The sequence below is a fragment of the Channa argus genome, chromosome 5, assembly GCF_033026475.1.
Source record: "Channa argus isolate prfri chromosome 5, Channa argus male v1.0, whole genome shotgun sequence".
In the NCBI taxonomy this organism is placed as follows: Eukaryota; Metazoa; Chordata; class Actinopteri; order Anabantiformes; family Channidae; genus Channa; species Channa argus.
The window spans coordinates 881,944-902,238 of record NC_090201.1 but is presented as its reverse complement, the minus strand read 5'-3'; the positions used below and the strand labels follow the sequence as shown (position 1 = coordinate 902,238).

Sequence of the window (20,295 nt, the reverse complement as noted above, 5' to 3'; positions counted from 1 at the left end):
CCCCTCACAACGATGAGATCACTTAATCCTCGGCTGTAACTTACACGTGTACAAACTATGATTAAAAACCATGATTTTGAAATCAAAGTAAACAAAAACAACAGAAGCTAAACTGCGGGGTAATTCTATAAAGATCAATAATAATGAGTAACCCCCTCCACACTACGAATCATTTTTATCTGCTGCCATTAAAAAGCTTTAATTAGTGCAGCTTCTATTACTGCATAAACTATAACTTCTATTCTGTATATATCATGGCTTTGAATACTCCAGCTCAAGTTTAATAAAGATCTTTTGATGAGTATAAATCTTTACATCTTTTCTTGTTACTGCTTCATGACATGGGTGCAACCAATCACCTCAGCAGGTGTCCTTCTTTTTGTTTTTTTAATTTTTTTAAAAAATTTTTGGTTTAGAAATTTGGCTAGCATCCCCAGGACTGTGTTAGGGATTCTGTTTCTTGTGTTTCATTGATTATCTACATTGACGGATGTGCATCAAAGCCCAAGGTAAGGCTCATGTGGTTAAATAAAAAAAAAAAATGGACTGAATGAATGACTGACTGAAGGATTCTCTCATAGTCCATTATTTGAAGTTGTGTTGCAGCCTGAGGCTGCCAGGAAAACATGTGGTGTTTATTCAGATAGAGAAATACTGTCCACCAGTGGAGGCAGATTAAAATCTTTATGTCAATATAATGACTTGATGCAATTCATTATGAACAAACATATGCATAATTAGACTTGTGCTGCTTTAAATCTGTTACCATGAGGCAAACATTTACTCTGATTATTATTCATTTGTCTGCATACATACATTATTTGGTAAGCACTTGACACTGACACTCAGAGCTATCAGCTGAATAACACTACTGTAAAAAGCTGTTTTTTTGGGGGCAAAACAAGCTTTTGTGGTTGTAAAGAATAATTTTATATCTCAGTTTGTCTTTTATGTGTTTCAGTGTAGAAACAACACCACAACCTAATGGCCTCCATCCACCTCGTGACACTGTAACACAATCCAGATCACTCAACACAGTGCTGACTCTTAAATTGACGCATCATTCTTTTATTTGAAGTCATATATTTATATTTATTTTGTCAGTCTGTGTGTACCTCATGAATAAATGATGACTTATTTACAGAGCAGCACCCTTTTATGTTTCTGAATATGTTCATAATGAAATGGTGTTTGTGCAAAGTGATGCATAGAAAACATTGTCGGCTGTGACAATAACGTCCTATTATATGGTTAAATATTTAAATGGAAAAAAAAAATTTGCGTAACATTTCATTTAACTTTATATCATGAGTTAAATTGGAATCTTTATAATTAACTTACAATTCATCATACATATGATTTAATTTTTAAACAACTTCGAGTCAGTGCTCAAATATGTAACTATTGATGTCCTCCAGACCGAAAAGGAGTAGGATGAAGCCAAAGCCTTCTGAATTTTCACTGCTCGTAATTAGTCATGTAAAACTAGTGAAGCAGCTGCATTTATGCAATAATTTGTTTACGCACTCATTTATTTTCCATTTGTCGTTGCACCTACGTGCGCACGCACACACGCATGTATTACAGTATGTTAAAAAAATTAACTAATCTGAGTTAAAATATCTGAGGGTTAAAACAAACCTAGAGAAAACTGACTTTGTATATGATGCCTAAGACATTTATATAGAATTACATAACATCAAAAAAGGTGCAACTACATGCCTAACAAAAGCTCTACTACAGGTAGAAGTACCACATTCAATGATTAACTTAAGTTGAAGTACTAAGCACATACTCTAAAATGTAAAAAAGTAAAAAGTACTGCGCTAACCCCCCTTTCAGACATGCAAGTGCTTTCCAATAACCTGATCGCCACTGAATTGTCAGCCTCATGCCCAAATAATCTGAATAAACTCTGGTCACTTTTCTACAAACCTTGTGACAATAATCTTTCTAGTAAAGACCTGGTGACATTTAGGTATCAGTTTCAGAATGTCTTAACAGGTTGCAGTCCCATTTGGGCCATCATCCTAAAACTAACATCAAATGTCTGTTTCCAACCATAGTTCCTTAGTGGTGTAGAAACAAATTAAGGAAGTTTGCATAGTTTCCACTGAAGGAACCTCACATTGTTGATGGTAACTGTACAGAGAGAAAAAGTAGCATAGGAAACATCTACAGCAGTTTAAAACACACTGAAGATCACCGGCTCCAATCACTCACCAACAGGAAAAAACATGGTAACACATTTATTGATATGGTTATTGACACTATTCTCAAACCAGTTAATTAGAGGCTAAAGCTGTCAAATATATATATAGTGGATAGAAGTAACACAAAAGTAATATATTCCTGTAAAGTTCAAGTAGCGCAAAAGTTTACTTATGTACAGCACTTGAGCAATTTTTTTAAAAACTGTATTTTGAAGATGCTTTTTTATTGCACAAATAAAGCATTTTTTAATTAGTTACTGTGCCACTCGGATTCAATCATTTTGTTGTAGGTCAAATTGTTTGTTTGTAACCCATCACTGTCAAGGACGTTCAACTGGTAATGAGAAACACTGTACTAACCTAGATAATGTCAAATCCACATGTATACACACAGTTTTTATTTCTTTAGCCCTTTTTGTGCATTGATATACATTCAAGCACTGAGCATTGTGACCGGACAGTCTCTACAATGAGAGCACACAGTTTTCACCACAGCTCAGTGTCAGAATTTTACCAACAGTCTGAACACTGAACTGTAAAAACCAACCAATTATTGATGTCAGCATCACGTTTGATTTGGAATAAAATCACTGTGAAAGCAAAGCTTATTCACCGCATGTAAGCCTTTCACCAGCGATAACATTGTTCGACATAACGCACACGGTCACTTAAAGAAATCTATCTTCTCCTGAAGAAATCTAGCTGTTGAAATCAAATGTCTCTAATCCCAGAGTCCTCATTTACATGACACTGAAGAACTCTGCAGAAAGCTGACAGCACCATAAAAGCATGTAAACACATTTGACTGGTAATGACCTGGGTGTGACCCCTGATCTTTCTGCTGCAAGGGAAGCCTCTTTCTCTCTGTTGCATTTCCAGACATCATTCACTGCCTTGAGCTGTTTTTTTTTTTTTTTTTTTTAGGCACACAAAAAAAAAAAACTCAGTGCCTCCATTACTGCTTTTTCTTTTTTTTTTTTTTTTTTTCTGCAAAGCCAAGGTTGGCCTCATGCTGAACTAAGAGCTTAAAGCTTCTGCAATACTTTGCTATTGAATAAAGAGGGTTTCTTTGCTCTTAAAGCATATTAATCACATTCAGTGTAGAACGGTGGCAGGTCAATTCAATAAAATCTAGCGGTGATGAATTTGGGCACCTTTTCCCCGTTCTGTAAATAAAGTGTTATACAATGGTGGAGCCGAGTTTTTCAGCGTTATGTTTTGTTTAGGGAAAAGCCCCCACACAGCAGTGTAAAAATAATAAAGAACTCACTAAAACTACCTATACTGCGAGGCAGTCAGTCCCCAGTGACTGCTGCTCGCACAGCTCTCGCAGATTGTTTACTTGATGAAATATACTGTTGGAATTACAATGCTGCAAGATGTCCACATACATTGTTCCAAGGTTGTTTTACTTCAAAGACTTCATTATGGCTGCGCAGAGATTTACACAGATTTCAAAGTCTGTTAATGAATTTGTATTGTTGCTACTTTATGACAGTAGCAAACTCCACAATACGGAGCTCCGCCTCATGATGCAGACCTGCTGCGAGGCGATAAGAAACACCAAAAAAACCACTCGTCGTCATCGGCTTTGTGCTCTGCTCACAGTTAACCGTGGGACATCCGGGGGACATGAGGACATGGGCACCACAGAGGCCTGCAGGGTTCCTGATTGCCGATATGAAGCACTATCTCCTCAGTTCTCAGAAAAATCAATTGGGGGACAGTGTAGATGGTCGTTAGCGATGTGTGGGATGCAGTATTGTCACGGGGACGAGGCTGTGGCTGATAATTGGGCGTGGGCCTCGGTGGCAACAAAGCAACACGGCCTCGGTAATGAGATTAATGATGCTGTAGTAGGTCTTGTTTCACCAAGGAGAGGATTATCTCCTAACAGCACTCCTAAGGTGAAGGAAAGGACAATTACTCACACAGATTCAGCAGGCCGTCCGCTCTTTAGGATGAGCTCGAACTGAAAGCTTCTGATCTGGGTCAGGCCTTTTTCCCACAGAAAAAAAAAGCAATTTACTCAAAATCTTAGTAATGAGCATTAAGGAAGTCAAAGTCAATTGTTTTCAACCTGACTGTCGCCGAGTCAACGTCATGGCCCTTCAAAGTTCAGTCCGACTCCTGATCCAACACCTCACGGTGAATATAAATATGCTTTTTATATGTGACCAACCGGAGCGAGTAATGATGGTTTGCTTGGTTAGAGATGAGTTCTAGATGAATTTTCTTGAGCTTTGCCCTCGTTGAACAGAGGAAATATATTCATCACAAATGATCTTTGGACTGTGTGAGGCGATTGCTTAAATGGTGCACCACACCTCCTCTGATGGGGCTTTCATATGCAGATACGTTAAAGACTACATGATGTTGTAGGATCCATGGAAAATCCCATGAAGAGGAAAATCTATCAGAGGATTTTTTATTTCATTGTTTGGTTTTTGACATATGAAAATAGTTTTTTTAAGACCTCCAGTGTTATAATTTCAACCTAGCGTTTGGATCACACTGTGTATTTATTTACAAGAGTTTGAAATCCACATTCTTTCTTTCATTATGTTTTAGCTACTTAGCAGCAGAGCACATTTTCTAATTTATCACTTCTCAAAGTTATTAATGAGTAAGCAGACAATTTTCCAATTACTTGTCCCGCAGACATGAAATTAACATTAGCATGCATTTAGTCATTTCTGTAGTCAGTTCACTCAACAAACTTCAGACAAAAAAAATACTCTTCTAAAATGCTTTTGTCAGTTCAACATCTTGTCTGTTAAAAATATTCCTATGCTGTTACTCGTCAAATTTGAATATGCTTCAGTTTCTAGGAACATGTTTGATCACAGGTAAAATTTGAAGTCCCGAAAATCAAAACAATGAGCTAAAAGGCTCTAAATGTCCCCACACAGCTAAAGAACTCAATCTGCCAATTTGAGTGTTCCTAACCCACATTCCTTAAGCTTCAAATTGCACTGCTTTTTACATCCTTTCACGTATCCTGCTGCTTTCCCACTTTGGCGTCAGTATAGGAAAATGACAGGACTGTCACTGTTTGACCCCTCAGGAACAATTTTACACACACACAAAAACTGCATTAGGGAAAACTACTCCTGGATCGCCCCTATTTGATGCCCCGGGAATAATAGCATCTAGTATTTATGCTGCTTCTGGAGATACTCTGCACTTTGGTGTCGGTATTGGATACTTCAGGAGCATCACCTCTCGACATGACAGGAATTATATGCACAAAAAAACGACATTAGTCTTAGTGAAAATAAGGGCAGAAAAACTTAAATAACATTAAGTTAGAAGACAAATTACATAAATACAAAATGCTACAAATAGGCACACACATGCTTCCTTACTATAGTGACTATGTTTGCCACGTTGTGAAACAATCCCCAATAAAGTGAACAACCTCCATCACTACAGTCGAAGCCCAGTCTCCTGTGGAAAAGTCCTGTGTCTTGTTGTACCATCCACCACCCCCGTCCTCCTCCTTACAGTTTTTTTTCTCTTCTGTTACGTCATCCAATATGGCGTCAAATACTGAAATGTTGGGGTTTCCTAATAATTACACTGAAAGCTCAGAGCATCAACCACCAAAGCAAATGGGCTTTGGGCCAAATCAACATGCGGACAAAATGATCCGCTGCGGCGACTCTAAACTCGCAGGATGTAACACAGAAGGACTCGACAAAGTGACGCGTTTCAGCGTCTCTGGGAAGGGAACGGGCTGGTACTTCGTTACTATAGTAACCACTTGAAACAAATTATATTACAGCACATAATGCATGATGATGACCTATTGAGCCTACCAGCATGTGGAATAGGTGCCTACTGGCTCATATTTATAGTGCTAAGAATAATATCAGCCATTCAATTATATGATAACATCCCAAGCAGGACAAAAGCAAAGTTGTGCGATTTTATTAATAAAATTTTTCAAATGCCCTTTTTTTCAACAATGAGGTTTAGAGTGGACATATACTTAAGTTAAAAACCAGTGGAACTCAATTGCACTGGCAATTCAGCTGTTAATTAAATTATGGTATTAGAAACAGCCATAAAATGTGGCGGCAGTGCTCAGTTGGTGGAGTGGCTGCCTACCGACCATAGAGTTGGAGGTTCGCACCTAGCTCTACCTGACCACGTGTCGAAGTGTCCCCTGGGCAAGGCAGTGAACCCCCAACAGCCCATCCCCATCCCCAGCGGTGCAGTGCCTGTGCCAAGCGCAGCAGAAATTGGGGAGGGTTGTGTCAGGAAGGGCATCCAGCTTAAAAACTGTGCCAAATCAACATGCGGACAAAATGATCCGCTGAGGCGACTCTAAACTCGCAGGATAAGCCGAAAGGACAAAATAAAAGGCATATAACCACTTTTGCAGTCACACACAGACAAACGTTCCTTTATTGTGTATTTATGGACAGTTTGCACATTTATGATTTATCATTAGCAACAAGGATGATTCATTGACTGTAATAAAACCTCTCAGAGTTGTATTATTTAGAAAACAAATTAACATGAATAAATAATGACTTGTGAATTAATCTGGTTGTTTTTTTCCTCCTTCCAGTGACTGAACTTGCTGTATACATTATAAATCAATTCATCTTGCAAAAACATATCCTAACATTATAAAATATGAATTTTCAGTTCAAGTCCAGTGTCTTCAAAAGCATTCTAAAAAAAAAAACAAAAAACCTTTTGAAACCAATAGTGAAATGCCACTATAATACATATTCAAGAAATATCATGAGGTTCTTCTCTAATAAAAACTGACATCAACCATCTAGAGGAAAACCTACCGAGGTGCACAAGAAAGAAGTTCTCTTGATGGCATATAAGGGGGTATAAAAGAGCGTTTAGATATAAGCTTTCTACCTACATATTCTTCTTCACCTTTTCATCACCACTGCGGCAAACAGTGTAGTCACATTTAATCAGAAGTAATATTTTATCTTACAGCCTGCGTAGCTTATGTGTATTACTGTATATTTGAGCACTCACAATCAAAACGTGTTCAGATATTTACTCTGGGTAGAGATTTGCACAGATAAGTATTAGCTACTGGGGATTTCAAAAATAAGTTTACTGAATCAAATGGGGGCCTGGTGGATGCGTGGAGGAGCATTGGGTTGGGATGCAGAAGGCTGCAGGCTCAAATCCCACCCCACCAGGTATGGCTCAGGTCAGCCACCGAGGGCCGACTCGTACCTTGTAATTTTAAAATGGTTTGCTTTTTCCTTGACTTGGTTTGGATTTAATGATGCTCACAACAACTTGGCCAATGCTTGGTGTTTACTTGGACTTACTTTAAACGGGTGTTGTTAAGTGTCAAAACAAAGTTCAGCAAAATGGTTTTCATTCACATATGAGTATGATTTTAAGTTTAAAGCTACAATATGCAACATTAGAGAGTGTGACTCAAATCCAATCAAGTATGCACCACCCAGCCCCTCCATGCCCACTCTGCTATGCTCTTCTACCATCTGCTCTACTTCACCAGGCTCTGCACAGCTCGTCACTACTTATCAAATAATAATAATCTGGATTGCTGCAAAGTCGTTTTGTGACTTCACAGGAGGCTTCCACAGCACATTTCCACATTAAGAAATGTTCTGTAATATTTCTATGAAAAATATATTAGAAAAGTTACATACTGTAGCTTTAGGTACTCTGTAGGAAAGAATTACTAACACAATCATTTTTGGCTAATTATCACTGTACACAGCTTAAACAATGGAGAAGATAATTGAATCTAGTTGTCAAAAACATTAATAGCAGCTGGTTTGCTTAACTAGCAAATAAAGCATAAAAATGACAACAGATACTAAGTTTGGCCATTGTATTACATTTAAAATACATTTCCAGTATCTGGGAGCTTCTCAATGCATTTGAAAATAGTTTTCTCAGTTTTGTCCATGTTACAAAGTCCGTCTATATTTAAAAGCAAAGAAAGCATGTAGGCGACATGCTATGAGAAGTTATTCATGTACATGAAAAACTCTTAAAATAGATTCTAGAATATATCTGTTCTAGAAAAGCTATAGAACTGAAGCTTGCAACCCTATCTCTAAATGTTCACCAGCAAACTTTGAAGTAACCTTTTAACCGGTAGTTAATTTAAATTTTTGTTTTTATTGCTGTTCCCAAATCAAATATGGTGAATGAATTTAAAATATACTGGATCTGTGTGAACATAATTTGCAAATCAATTTTAAATAGCAATTGATTTGGAATACATACACAAAATAAGAGTTATAAGAATAACTGCCCAGATATACGGAAAATGCATTGGAACTAGGGCTGTCAAGTCATTATTATATTTCAGTTAGCTTTTGTGTAAATTAATTAATAATTAACACAGACAATTACAAGTTCAACGTCTTTTTTATTTCAGAATTAGAACTTTTCCTCCGTGTCCATATGCAATAATGGCCATTACAATAAAAAATAGGAGCTAATATGCTGAGGAAACAAATTTAAAAATTCATCAGCATCCCATCCCACTTTCGAAGTTTGAACATATTGTTTCTGAATCTTTCCAGTTATCTTATATAAGCATGGGGTCACCACAGTGTATCATGTGGTCCACATGTTGATTTAGCACAAAAGGATCCCCTGACTGACGCAACCCTTGCAATTTTTCCCAGGCTTGGGACTGATGCTCAGATGTGTACTGGTATTGTTGTTCTGTGTCTAGCGTAGAGATGCTTGGACATATGGTCATGGGGAGTCAGGCAGCGAACGGCCAACACATCATCAACAGTTGACCATTTCACTGATGCTGCTTCCTCATTGTGGAACATGTTTTTTTTGTTTCTGATTTATTCATTACTTTGACAGCCCTAGTTGTAACAGTATATGAAATGGCCAAGATGATTTTGTATGTCAGTCTCAACACATATCTTTTGTAACTTAAATATATTCACTTTACTGCCATTGTGAAAAAAATGGAAAGCAATGATTATAACAAACATGAATGTTGGATATTGCCTTTTTTTATCTTGGTTGTTTGTTTCTATAATAGTTTCATATTTCTTTGATGGACCAACAATGTGTTTGCAGTTGTGGCTCTGAAGAGATTTGAACTTCAAAGCCTACACAGAGAGATTGTAGAATAAAGTGCACTCTAACTGAATCATAGAGATCTTCCAGGTACAGTAGTTGTACGGCACACACCTTCAAACTGGACAGAAGGCTCTAGGGCTCTCCTGGGGTCATTTGTCAAGGTTGGATGGTGGAGAAATGTGCCTGGTGTTGGTATTATTAGCCTGGGGTGAACTAGGTCTTCTCCACTGTGAAGACAATCTCGCAACTCGGGTGAGCCCTATCTCACTTTTTTTCTCCACTTATTCCGCCTCGAGCCTCATTCCGGGGCCTTGTTCTCCGCAAGCTTTCATTGCAGGAGAGGCGGCGAGTGTCAGAACATTTGAACAAACCTACCCCCCAACCCCACAACATCTTAAATCTATGTACTCTTGCAATTGCCCGCACGAGTAAATCACACTACTCTGATAAATTCTTGATTGATAAATTATCATTTCTTTTGTAGACAATAAAATTTAAATTATTTGTGATAATTAAGGCAGTCTTTCCATTTATAAACAAGACATTTAAACTCAGAAAATGTAATCAGATAGGAAAAGAAAATGAAAGGTCGCTCTTGTTCCAAAGAAGTCAAGTTTACTTGCTCCACATTACTCCACCTTTCACGTTTTTTCTTCAATCTCTCGAGGAAATAAAGTCTTGTAAAGTCTCCTCCGTCCATTTATGAGCCCATCTTGTTTTCCATGGAGTCCTCTAGACCTTGTAGAAGCAGCGGTTTCCAGATTTCAGCAACCTCAGAAGAAACCTCAGTGTTGGGAATTATACGTGCACCGACGGCACACTCTTGTTGAGGACCTGCGCCCTCATCAACTGTACACTGGTCATGATCTTCTTCTGGTGACCCATTAGCGTCACCCCGAGCCTCTGGATGTCCCTAAAAAAACAAATAGACACAAAAACACAAAAACAATGATCTATTTTGCCACGTTTCAAAGCTGTTTCAGACTCTTATTATGTAGAAAGTGCACATTTTGAATACACCTTTTTTGACATTTTTGACATTAGACAGACTGTATGTTCAGTTCTAAGTCACAGACACATGTGACACAGGCACTTTTAATAATTTTGGCTTTTTGTTTCGTTTAAATTATTCCTAAAAAAATATAGCCTGCTTGAGTCAAGGTTTAGTTATTTTTAGTCACAGAACCTTAGTTAATTTTGGTTTAATTTTCATCAACCCAATCCAACTTTATAAAGAACATTTAAAAACAGTTGGCCAAAGTGCTGTACACAAACACGAGGACAAATAAAACAATGAAAATGAAACAAAATTATAGATATAGAATGGTACACTTCTGTTAAAGAAAGAAAAACCCGCAATAGTCACTAAAATAACTTTAAACTGACAAAAATAATAAAACATAACTGAAAATGAATTAATGATAATCAGACATTGCTTTTGTCCTTTTCAATTCCATTAGATTTTTTTTTTTTTAGATGCTTCTGTTGAACAACAATTCAGAAGAAAGACTTAAGAGATAGCAAATACAGAGAGGAGAGAAGAGGGCCAAGAATGGACCCTTGAGGCACTCCACATGGGAGAGGTGATAGGGAGGACCATGCAGCTCCATCACGAACACAAGACCTTCGCACACCCATCAATATTAATGGTACTGTCTTGTGTTATACCTCAACTGAAATTATATTGTTTTACCTAAAAAGTAAATAGTTACACACATAGGTAACTTCAAAAGCTTTTAAGTAGGTCAACGTCCAAAGTAGGGATTGAAAGGCCTTGTAATGTGAAATATATACTTTCAGCAAGTATTGAGTTCCATTGATGGTAGTTGTGGTTGTGAACAAGAAACTCAGAGTGGCGCCTTAGTGAGTATAGCATAATACTGTAATGTATGTATCCATAAATGGACTTAACTGGACTAAATTATCTGTTTTAGCCTTTAAACATTTACACACAACTTACAATGTGCTGCAAAAACTTGTACAACACTTGTACATTATAGTAGAGATGGGGTCAAATAGTGTGGTGATTGCCATGAAGGACTGGATGTACTGGACAGAAATAACCCCTGAAATTCCTGAGCCTGGGCTGCATTGCACAGGGATTGTAGGATGGATTGTTGTGCTCGTGACTGAGCTCAGTGGAATCATTAGATAGAACTGTGGAGCTGGTAATTTGTGCAGCAAATTAGCAGAAACATGACAATGATCAAACAGTTATTCTTGTCATTCAGATTTACTGGGAGCAGTTTTACAGTGTCCCACGTGTGCCGAAGCCAATACTTACGTCATTGTGTCAATCAAACAGCTTAAGCTCTGAATGCAGTGAATTGTTTCCTGTAGGGCTTTTAAGCTCTGTACATCAGCTGCTAAAGCCCAGCAGCTAACACCTCACCATCATCTCTAAGCTGTCACTCTCCTTCACAGGCAGCACTTACCCTTGGTTCATGCCTATGACATGTCCCAGAGTGTGGTAGCCGCCTGCTGCAAAGTGGTCCTTGTAGCGGCCCATCTTTATGGTGTCCAGCCACTCGTCTACTGAGTTACAGCTGCTGAAGTCGGGGATAGTTCTCTCCATCAGCGGAGGACTGTTTAAACTGCGGCCGAGAGAGACAGAGAGAGAGAGAGACAGATGGCCATAGATAGGCAGTGAGAGGGAGGAAGATGAATGGGAAGACGAAAAGATTAGTTGGACGGAATCCGAAAACGAGAAAAGAGTCAAAAAGTGAGCAAGCGGGAGGGTGACTGGGGGAAAGGGTGCTTTGAAATGCGCTAGTAACCGAGGCAGAAAATCAATAGCACTTAAAATGATAGAGAAGAGGTGGTGGCTGTGGTTGCAGGATGGCTGCTTTGGGTAGATTAATACAGGGAGGAATCCTTAACACTTCTCCCTCTGCTCTGCTCGGTGTACCATTCCCCATACCTCACACACACACACACACACACACACACACACTCACACAGATGAATAGTTCCATGCACCACTGACTCCATAGGATCTGGGATCTGAACTAAGCAATTTACACAGGTCCAGCTTTTGCCCGGGTGTCCTCTCAAACCTGCCCCAGATTCACAGCGGATCAATGTCAATATCACAGCGAGGCTTTTACTTAACGCACAGCGCGTCCATCAGAGATGAGCTTATTGGAAAAAGAACACGACCGCTTGCTTTATCTGCCAGAGAACTTTGAGGGAAACTTTAGGTGGCAACTTTATCCCACTGCGCTCATGTTTGATAGCAGCAGGATGAGATTGGATTTACTCTGCCTCCCACACCAGGACAGTTATTTAGTAGCCTAACAGTCTGTCACCATACATTGTCCTGGAGATCATTTCTTAGCCCATCACAGGTGGTGTCTTGCTTTGATTTGCAGCTTAATCCGCTAATCACATGAACCAATATTTGATTAAGTGTTGGCAAACTGTCTGGCCAAATTAAATCGAAAGGCTCCTCGGCATGTGACGCAATGCACCCGTGTAGCTTTGCTGCAAATATAAAGCTATTCAGTTTGCCACCCACCTGCAGAGCGTGTCCGTAGATTTCAGGTTCTCTGGGTTGCGGATTAGCTTGTCAAGAACGGTGACTATCTGGCAAAAGCGTGGCCTCTCATTGCGATCCTTCTGCCAGCAGTCCAGCATGAGTGTGTGTAGAGCAGCAGGGCAGCCCATAGGAGCAGGCAGCCGGTAGCCTTCCTCCACAGATTTGATCACCTGCACATGTATGGCACAATATGGACCACAGTACTATAAAAATTAAGGTTAGTTATGATTAACAAACAAATCAGAGCTCACGTCTCTGTTGGTGAGGTTCCAGTATGGACGCTCTCCGTAGGACATCACCTCCCACATGACCACACCGTAGCTCCACACATCACTGGAGGAGGAGAACTTCCTGTAGGCGATGGCCTCTGGGGCTGTCCAGCGAATTGGTATTTTCCCACCCTGTCCGGAAAATAAAGACGTTTACATAGAAAGTGTCAGATCCTTCTATTTATTAACACATTCTATAGAAAGACAAAAAACAAAAAAACAAAACAAGAAACTGATGCAATCTTACACAAATTAACACCAATTAACCACAACATTAATACGACCTGATGGTTTTATTGTTATGGCTGATTGGGTTACTGTAACTAGGACCTAGAGCTCTGTTGTACAACAAACACACACCATAGTTTGTTTTGAGTGATTTCCACACAGACTGTTCTGCTTTAGGTAAAGAAGCATTAAATATGTATTAAGTGACAGCAGAAAACAAATGCACTGTTTTCTCTTGCTAAAAACTACAGTGTCCAGCTGTTTACTGAGCCACTTAAACAAATACTGTTTGCTTCAAATTATGTATATGATTAGTAGGAACAACATCTTTTGTAGTTAATGTCACAGAGACTAATACACGCTCTTGGTTTTAGTCTTTTCTTGGGATTTATTTGTGTAGGAAATTTTTAAATTATACCTAAATCATTTGTTACAAACTAAGTGCTAATGGTGGAAAATGTGTGCTCACTTCAGCCTCAACATTTCCCGGCCAAGTAGGCTCTTCACCCCTACAGTAGCTCCTCCAATAGAGCTAACAGTGATCAAAAAACATTTAATTTGCAAAACAGTGTTGTGTTTGTTGTGTGTTTGTGCAAATAACATTGTTTTTTTTTTTATTAATTAATCAAAATACCTAAAGTAAAAGGGCCTGTGCACAAAAGCTGCAATCATACTGTTATATTTTTATACTGTTAAGTTATTAAATACTGCATGTTATACCATTGCCTTACCAGTGTCTTAATGACCAACGAGCATTTTAAAGTAAATGTACTGTGACACAGGTTTAAAGAAACTGTAGTGTTAATTGTTACATAAAGTGTTGCCTAAAGTTGGTACTTAAAGTGCTGTACTTGAGTAAATCTACTTCATAAGCCAGTAGTTAAATGTCACATTACAGCCTGCATAAAAAAGCCTGCATAGATATGAGGATGGGACAATAATAGACTTGCAACTGTTAGATAGTATGTGAACTTCTTCCTACCACTACATTATTCTTCATATGAAACTGACACTTAATTAGCCTGACAAGTAGATACATCACTTCTTAAACAAAAAGTCTTCCCTTTGGGGTATTTTATACATTTGAAGGTTACGCTCAAAGTGCATTCCATTACCGATACCTGATATCTTTTGCTAAACATTTAAAACTAGAAGTATGACCCAGTGGAATTTACTGACCTTAACTCATAATGTCAATATTTCCAGGTTCTTCAAAGTGACTTTGCTGCCACTTTGATTCTACACAATGAGCAGCTTTATTCGCTTTGCTCACATCCCCGGGCAGATGTGTGAACTGCATTAATCTTCACCCATTATCAATGATTAATTCAAGCTCTGCTGTAATGACACTATATTGTCGATAATATCACCATCCATGGTCCTTTCCCCTTCAGAATATCTCTGAGTGATGCTCCACATAATCACCTTCCCACCTGTAATCTGATGGCTATGCTTTAACGCACTGTAACAGACAAGTGTGTCAAAAACTGATTTCCATCTGTTTGCTGGAAGATGATCTTATCAGAATGTGGAAGGAGCTGTCTTTACCTTTTTCAAGTTAAGACCTAATATATTTGTTTTCATCAGACTGCAGGTTTAATAGCCGACTGCTCTCTAGTGGAGCACTTATGAGATGATGTCACTTTGCTCTCTCGTTTTCATGTGACTCACTGTGTGAAATGGTATTTGCTTTGCTTTTGTAAAGCTGCATTTGTCTCTGACTTTTATATTTAGCTTGATGCTACTTTCTGGGCTACATCTAAGTCGGAATACAGAATACATTTGCACTCCTCGGTTTTTGCTCAAACATGATCTGATAACTGTGAAGACATTCAGCCTACACAGAGCAAACTTGATTTTACGTGTTTGGTCATTTTAGTGTCTTTTCATGTGCAGTTTATTGTGAAGAGCTCAAATGACTCATGGGTTTTGAAGCTCCCAGCTCTCTGCGCCTAGGGGCACCTTAGAGATGAAACTCCACTGAATTTAACAATAAATTACAGTTTTGCATATGTCTTGTGTATTTCATGTGTTTCACAATAAATGTGTTTTACAGTGAAGTAGACTATGGCTTTACTTTGAAAGCAAAAGTGCTGACAGTCTGTTGTGGTCAGCTGATATCACCAAAAATGATCTACAAATCTACGGTTTCCTTTGTTAGTTAATTGTTATTGTTAATTAAGAGTAATCATTTCTGGCAACAAAATAAATATACTTTGAAGGCGATGGCTATCGTAAAAACGGAACATGCTTTATAATGATGATCTCAGGAAACGTAATTAAGAGTGTAATTAAAAGTGGACTCCATTCTTTTATTAAACCGCCATAAACTTGGAGATTTACAAGAAGCAGCTAAGTTGAGATATGCTGCATTTTGTGTGTCGGTCAAGCTCTACAAAGCTGTATCCTACATTTACAATTATGCAACTAAAAAGCCTTTTTAATTAGATCCTCCCTGACTCATGAAAGTCACCTCACACCTTCAGTTTTGTTGAAACAGCACCTTTCAAGAGCAGAACGATACAAAGTGCTTCACAATAGTAGCAATGAAATAAATTATAAAAACAAACAAAAAGATTAAAAACATCAACATCTAAAATATACAAAGCTAAAAAATGCACATCTATCCGTTGGGAGGTCTAGGGAGGTCATCCAGCCTTCCAAATTTATTATAAATATAATATTAATACAGCTGCATATAATAAATAATTATGCAACATTTTGGGGCTTACAAGAAAAATCTAATTGAATATCATCTGCATAAAGAAGATAGGGCGTTTTTACTAAGACAGAACACTGAGGGTCACCACTAGATAAAGCTTGAGTTGAAAACACATAGTTTTGAAATGTCACTTTAAAACTTCGTTCTCAAAGGTTATTCGAAAACCACTTCAGGGCTGAACCAGAGATACCAACACACTGATTCTTTCAACCAGGATACAGTGGTCATTGTATCAAAAGCAGCACTGAGACCCAATAATGCCAACAAAGAACATTCACCTGTGTCACATTAAAAGGTCATTTGAAACTCTAAGAGCAGTTCAATTGAGTGCAACTGACAAAAACTAGACTGAAACTTATTATGAATAGTGTGTTCATTAAGTACAGCTGTAAGCTGTATTCCAGCCACTTTTTCTGAGACCTTAGATATGAAGGGTAACTTAGAAAGAAGCTTGTAGTTCTCGGGCGAGGCAGGGTCAAGATTTGACTTTTTGAGAAGTGGTTGAAAAGCAGCTTGCTTGACATAATTTGGGACATGACCAGATGTTAATGACTTATTGATTATAGAGAGCACAGAAAGGCCATTAGAAGCAATGACATTTTCAAACATAAAGGTGAGTACAATGTCCAGGGGACAAAAAAGGAGTTTTCATTTTTAAAACCGAATTATTGTGCTGTTGTAATGACATTGGGAAAAATCTCTCAAAGCAGAAAAGGACGGATAATTAATGGGAAAGCAGAGGAAATACTATTTGCCCATGTGTCATTTATCTCATAAACAAGGAAAGAAACAAACCAAGTTGTTGTAGTCATCTACTGGTAGCCTACAATGTATAAACATATGAAAAGTTCTTTCAAGTGTTCACAATGGACTTCTTTGGATTTTGATAGACGCTGAACTTTACAAGTCTGTTTAAATTCTGTCTTTTAACCAAGGCCAGAGGTTGATTGTGGGAGCCAGTCTGGTCTTAGTAGGGGCAATTTTATCCAGGACTGAAAGGCAGTGGTCATTTAAAAAACAAAACAAAACAAAAAACTAGTCACTGGTTATCACTGTTCAATATGAAAAAACTTTTCATTCAAAAACTGATTTTGTGAAGGTAATGAACAGCGTAAGGAACCCAAAAATTAAAAGAAGTAAAAAGATCCCTAAAATAAGTAGAATCACATTGAACCTAAGTAAGCAAACAAGGTCTAGAGTGTGTCCTCAAATGTGTGTGTGTGAGGCACCTGGTTTTCCACAAACATCAGAAAGTTATAACATGGGTTGAAATTGAACTTTTCTGGAGGTTAGTCTTTTAGGACCCCCCGTTTAGGACATTTCATTTTTCATTCAAATGACTTCATCAGTTCTGACTAACTGGCTCAGAGATGGAGGCATATAAAGTCTGCGTTAAGTCGTTTACACTTCAATGCTCACCTGGGGGTTGTTTTCCACCCAGTTTTTAACTGTGTTGTTGAAGTTCCATGGTTTGAGTGTAAATGAAGTATCGGATAAGTAGTGTCACAGGCCATCCCCTCTGTTAAGATAGGGTTGTTCAAGCCTGACATGAAACATTTTCTTAATTCCCTGTTCAAACCACTGTTCTTCTCTGTCCTTAATGTAGATGTTCCTTTCTTTAAAGGAGTGACTCTTGTCTTTCAGATGCAGGAATACTGCTAAGGCTTGTCCTGAGGAGCAGGTTTCTCCAGTGTACTAATCGCTACATTCCTGGCTGCATTGGCCTGCATGTACTACATTATTCTGCTCATGTGTGGGTGTTTGTCCTTGGGAGTATTAATACAAAATGAACCCATTTCTGCTAAACTGTATGACTGGGTTTGAGATGTAGAGGGATGTGGCTTATTGAAGTTTCTCCTGAGTTACTCAGATAGTCCGGGATTGTATGGAATGACAATGTTGTTCTACTGAATGTTCTTGTCTTGCCTGTCAGTTGTTGAAGTTTTCCTACCGAATCATTTTATGGTTTTGGCAAAGGCGCAGTTTAGGTAACTGGACATTTTATCTGCTTTGCTGATGTTTTTGCTTTCCGTCTCATTTATCTCCACCCTTTTCTTTACCGGTCGCTCTTAGTGTGTGCTCCAGAGCGTGGAAAAAGTCAAAGACTTAACAACTTCTGAGAGTTTAAAAGCTTGTCTCTCCGAGTCAGTTGGTCAAAACTGATGATGTCTTTCAAAAGACTAGTGCAACACCTTCAAGAACTACAAGAAGTCCAGTTGCGACTGAACAGCATCTTTGGGATAACGATGACCTGACTGAGAGTCTTCACAGCTAGGATCTGATATTTTTTTTTCTTAGGTCTCACTAGAGCCATAGGTATGGGCCAGTTTTACCTGCTCCCCATTCAAGTAGGCTAAGTGGGTCATTATGGTCTAATATTATGCGCCACAATGTTATTTGGTTTATGCACAAAACATGCACGATTCTGGTTAGGTTTACACTCAAAAACAAAAAGATTAGAGTTAGTTAAAGATCGTGGGGTGAGTTAAAATATACAAAACAACAAGGCTGAAGTAACAACGTGACTGATGATCAGGATACAAACTAGTATTTCTCATCAAAGCCCTGTGGTTCGTCACCCACCCATCCAGCTGGACCTCCTTACCACAAAGACTTTGTTGACTTTAAAATACAACCTTAAATGCTGAATCGACTAACGACTGTTCCTAGTAGTTGTTAGTTACTAGCAGAATGACAACACTGACACTAAACATACTGTATCTCATCTCAAAGTCCTGTGTCACCGGCTCATCCCCCATAACCACCTCCTTCCAAGGATTTCAACTCTAAGTTAAATCACCAAAGGCCTCTTTGGTGAAAGTAATATTTACTGCAGCTACTAGGTACTGTCAATTACCCACACCCGTCACTCAGGTGGCATGTGACCAATCAAACCATAACTATGGATTGATAATCATTAATACCTTGCTAATGAGTGGCAGGGCAGCATTCAAATCAGCAGGCAGAGAGGACAATCTGCAACAGTCTTCACAGGCTGATACATAATAACCATGAGTAGCAGAGAGAGGTCCGTGTGTAATAATGATGGTGTGTTTTGTGGGAAAAGGAGAACACAATATAAAATGAACGCTCAGTATTTGCTGCTACCCTAAAGGAGGGTATTCAAGTTAATTTACAGAGTGAATAAGTCAGAGCAGTGCATACTTGCGATTATTGTTTTCTAGGAACTGTAGGATGCAGGTTTTGGTGCAATAATAAGGCAGGTATTTATACATCTGTTCCTTCACATGAAATAACTCTAAAGCTGTAGAACAGTTGTAAACACAGTGTAAACAGGACAGCTAACACAAAGCTTTAACTGTAACTGTACTTTAGTTGTTGATACCTATTTCTTTCTGGAAACTGTGGTTGTGTCTGAATTTGTGTGTGTTGCTGCGTTGCTTGCCTCGATGTGAAAACTCACACTGGTGGTGTATGCAGCATCTGGGTCATCCTCCAGTACTCGGGACAGGCCAAAGTCAGACACCTTACACACAAGGTTGCTGTTGACTAGAATGTTGCGGGCAGCCAGGTCTCTGTGGATGTAGCCCAGGTCAGACAGGTAGGTCATACCGGCCGCGATGCCACGCAGCAACCCCACCAGCTGGATGATGGTAAACTGGCCATCATGCCTCTACAGGCAGATAAGTAAAGAGAAAGAAGGATCAGGAAGGAGGAGGCAGAGAGAGGGAGTTTAAACAGCAGATAAAAAAAATCTGATGGTATAGCAGCAAAAAAGATGGAAAAAGTGATAATAGAGGAGATTTTAATCAAGATAGAGAAGAAAGAAAAGATGAAACATGACAGGGATTTGCTTTTAAATAGCAATCTGCTGTATTTTCATATAAGTAAATACTGGGGCTGTTTGACATTGTCAGTGTAATACAATGATAAATCAACCCATAAGATATCTCATTACCGAAAAGTTCCACATTTGATATTCTACACTACCGGTGCCTTAAAAAGTTCTCCTGAAATCCTAAATTAGCACCAAAGACAAACACAAATTGAAAGAAAAATGTTAACTTAAACGTTCTTTAACCAAAAGCTTTACGACTAACCCTGAGGAAGGAGTCGAGAGAGCCATTCTCCATGTATTCAGTGATGATCATCACTGGTTTGCCTTTAGGAACAAACAAAAGCAGTATATTTACATGCAATTGTAACCATTATTTAATTTCAGATCTGAATATACCAGAAGACAAAAAGTTCTGGTTTCTGAAATGTTTAAGGTTCTACATTGTTTCT

General features: G+C 38.6%; 1 protein-coding gene across 6 annotated transcripts in view; it reads right to left on the bottom strand.

Annotated features, from left to right (window-relative positions):
* Positions 1–4,685: 4,685 nt before the first annotated feature.
* The window catches only part of epha8 (eph receptor A8), a 122,256-nt gene continuing 106,646 nt past the window's right edge, over positions 4,686–20,295 (bottom strand). For 2 of the 6 annotated variants that reach the window (XM_067505292.1, XM_067505294.1), the window contains exons 15-20: positions 20,109–20,170; positions 19,454–19,681; positions 13,080–13,229; positions 12,808–12,998; positions 11,726–11,884; positions 4,687–10,203 (exon numbers count right to left, since the gene is read on the bottom strand). In XM_067505292.1, coding sequence (XP_067361393.1) covers positions 10,089–10,203; positions 11,726–11,884; positions 12,808–12,998; positions 13,080–13,229; positions 19,454–19,681; positions 20,109–20,170 — 905 coding nt within the window. In that variant the 3' untranslated portion in view covers positions 4,687–10,088. Of the gene's footprint in view, positions 10,204–11,725; positions 11,885–12,807; positions 12,999–13,079; positions 13,230–19,453; positions 19,682–20,108; positions 20,171–20,295 lie in introns of those variants that run through there. The other 4 variants (XM_067505293.1, XM_067505295.1, XM_067505297.1 and 1 more) reach the window with 3 other exon arrangements.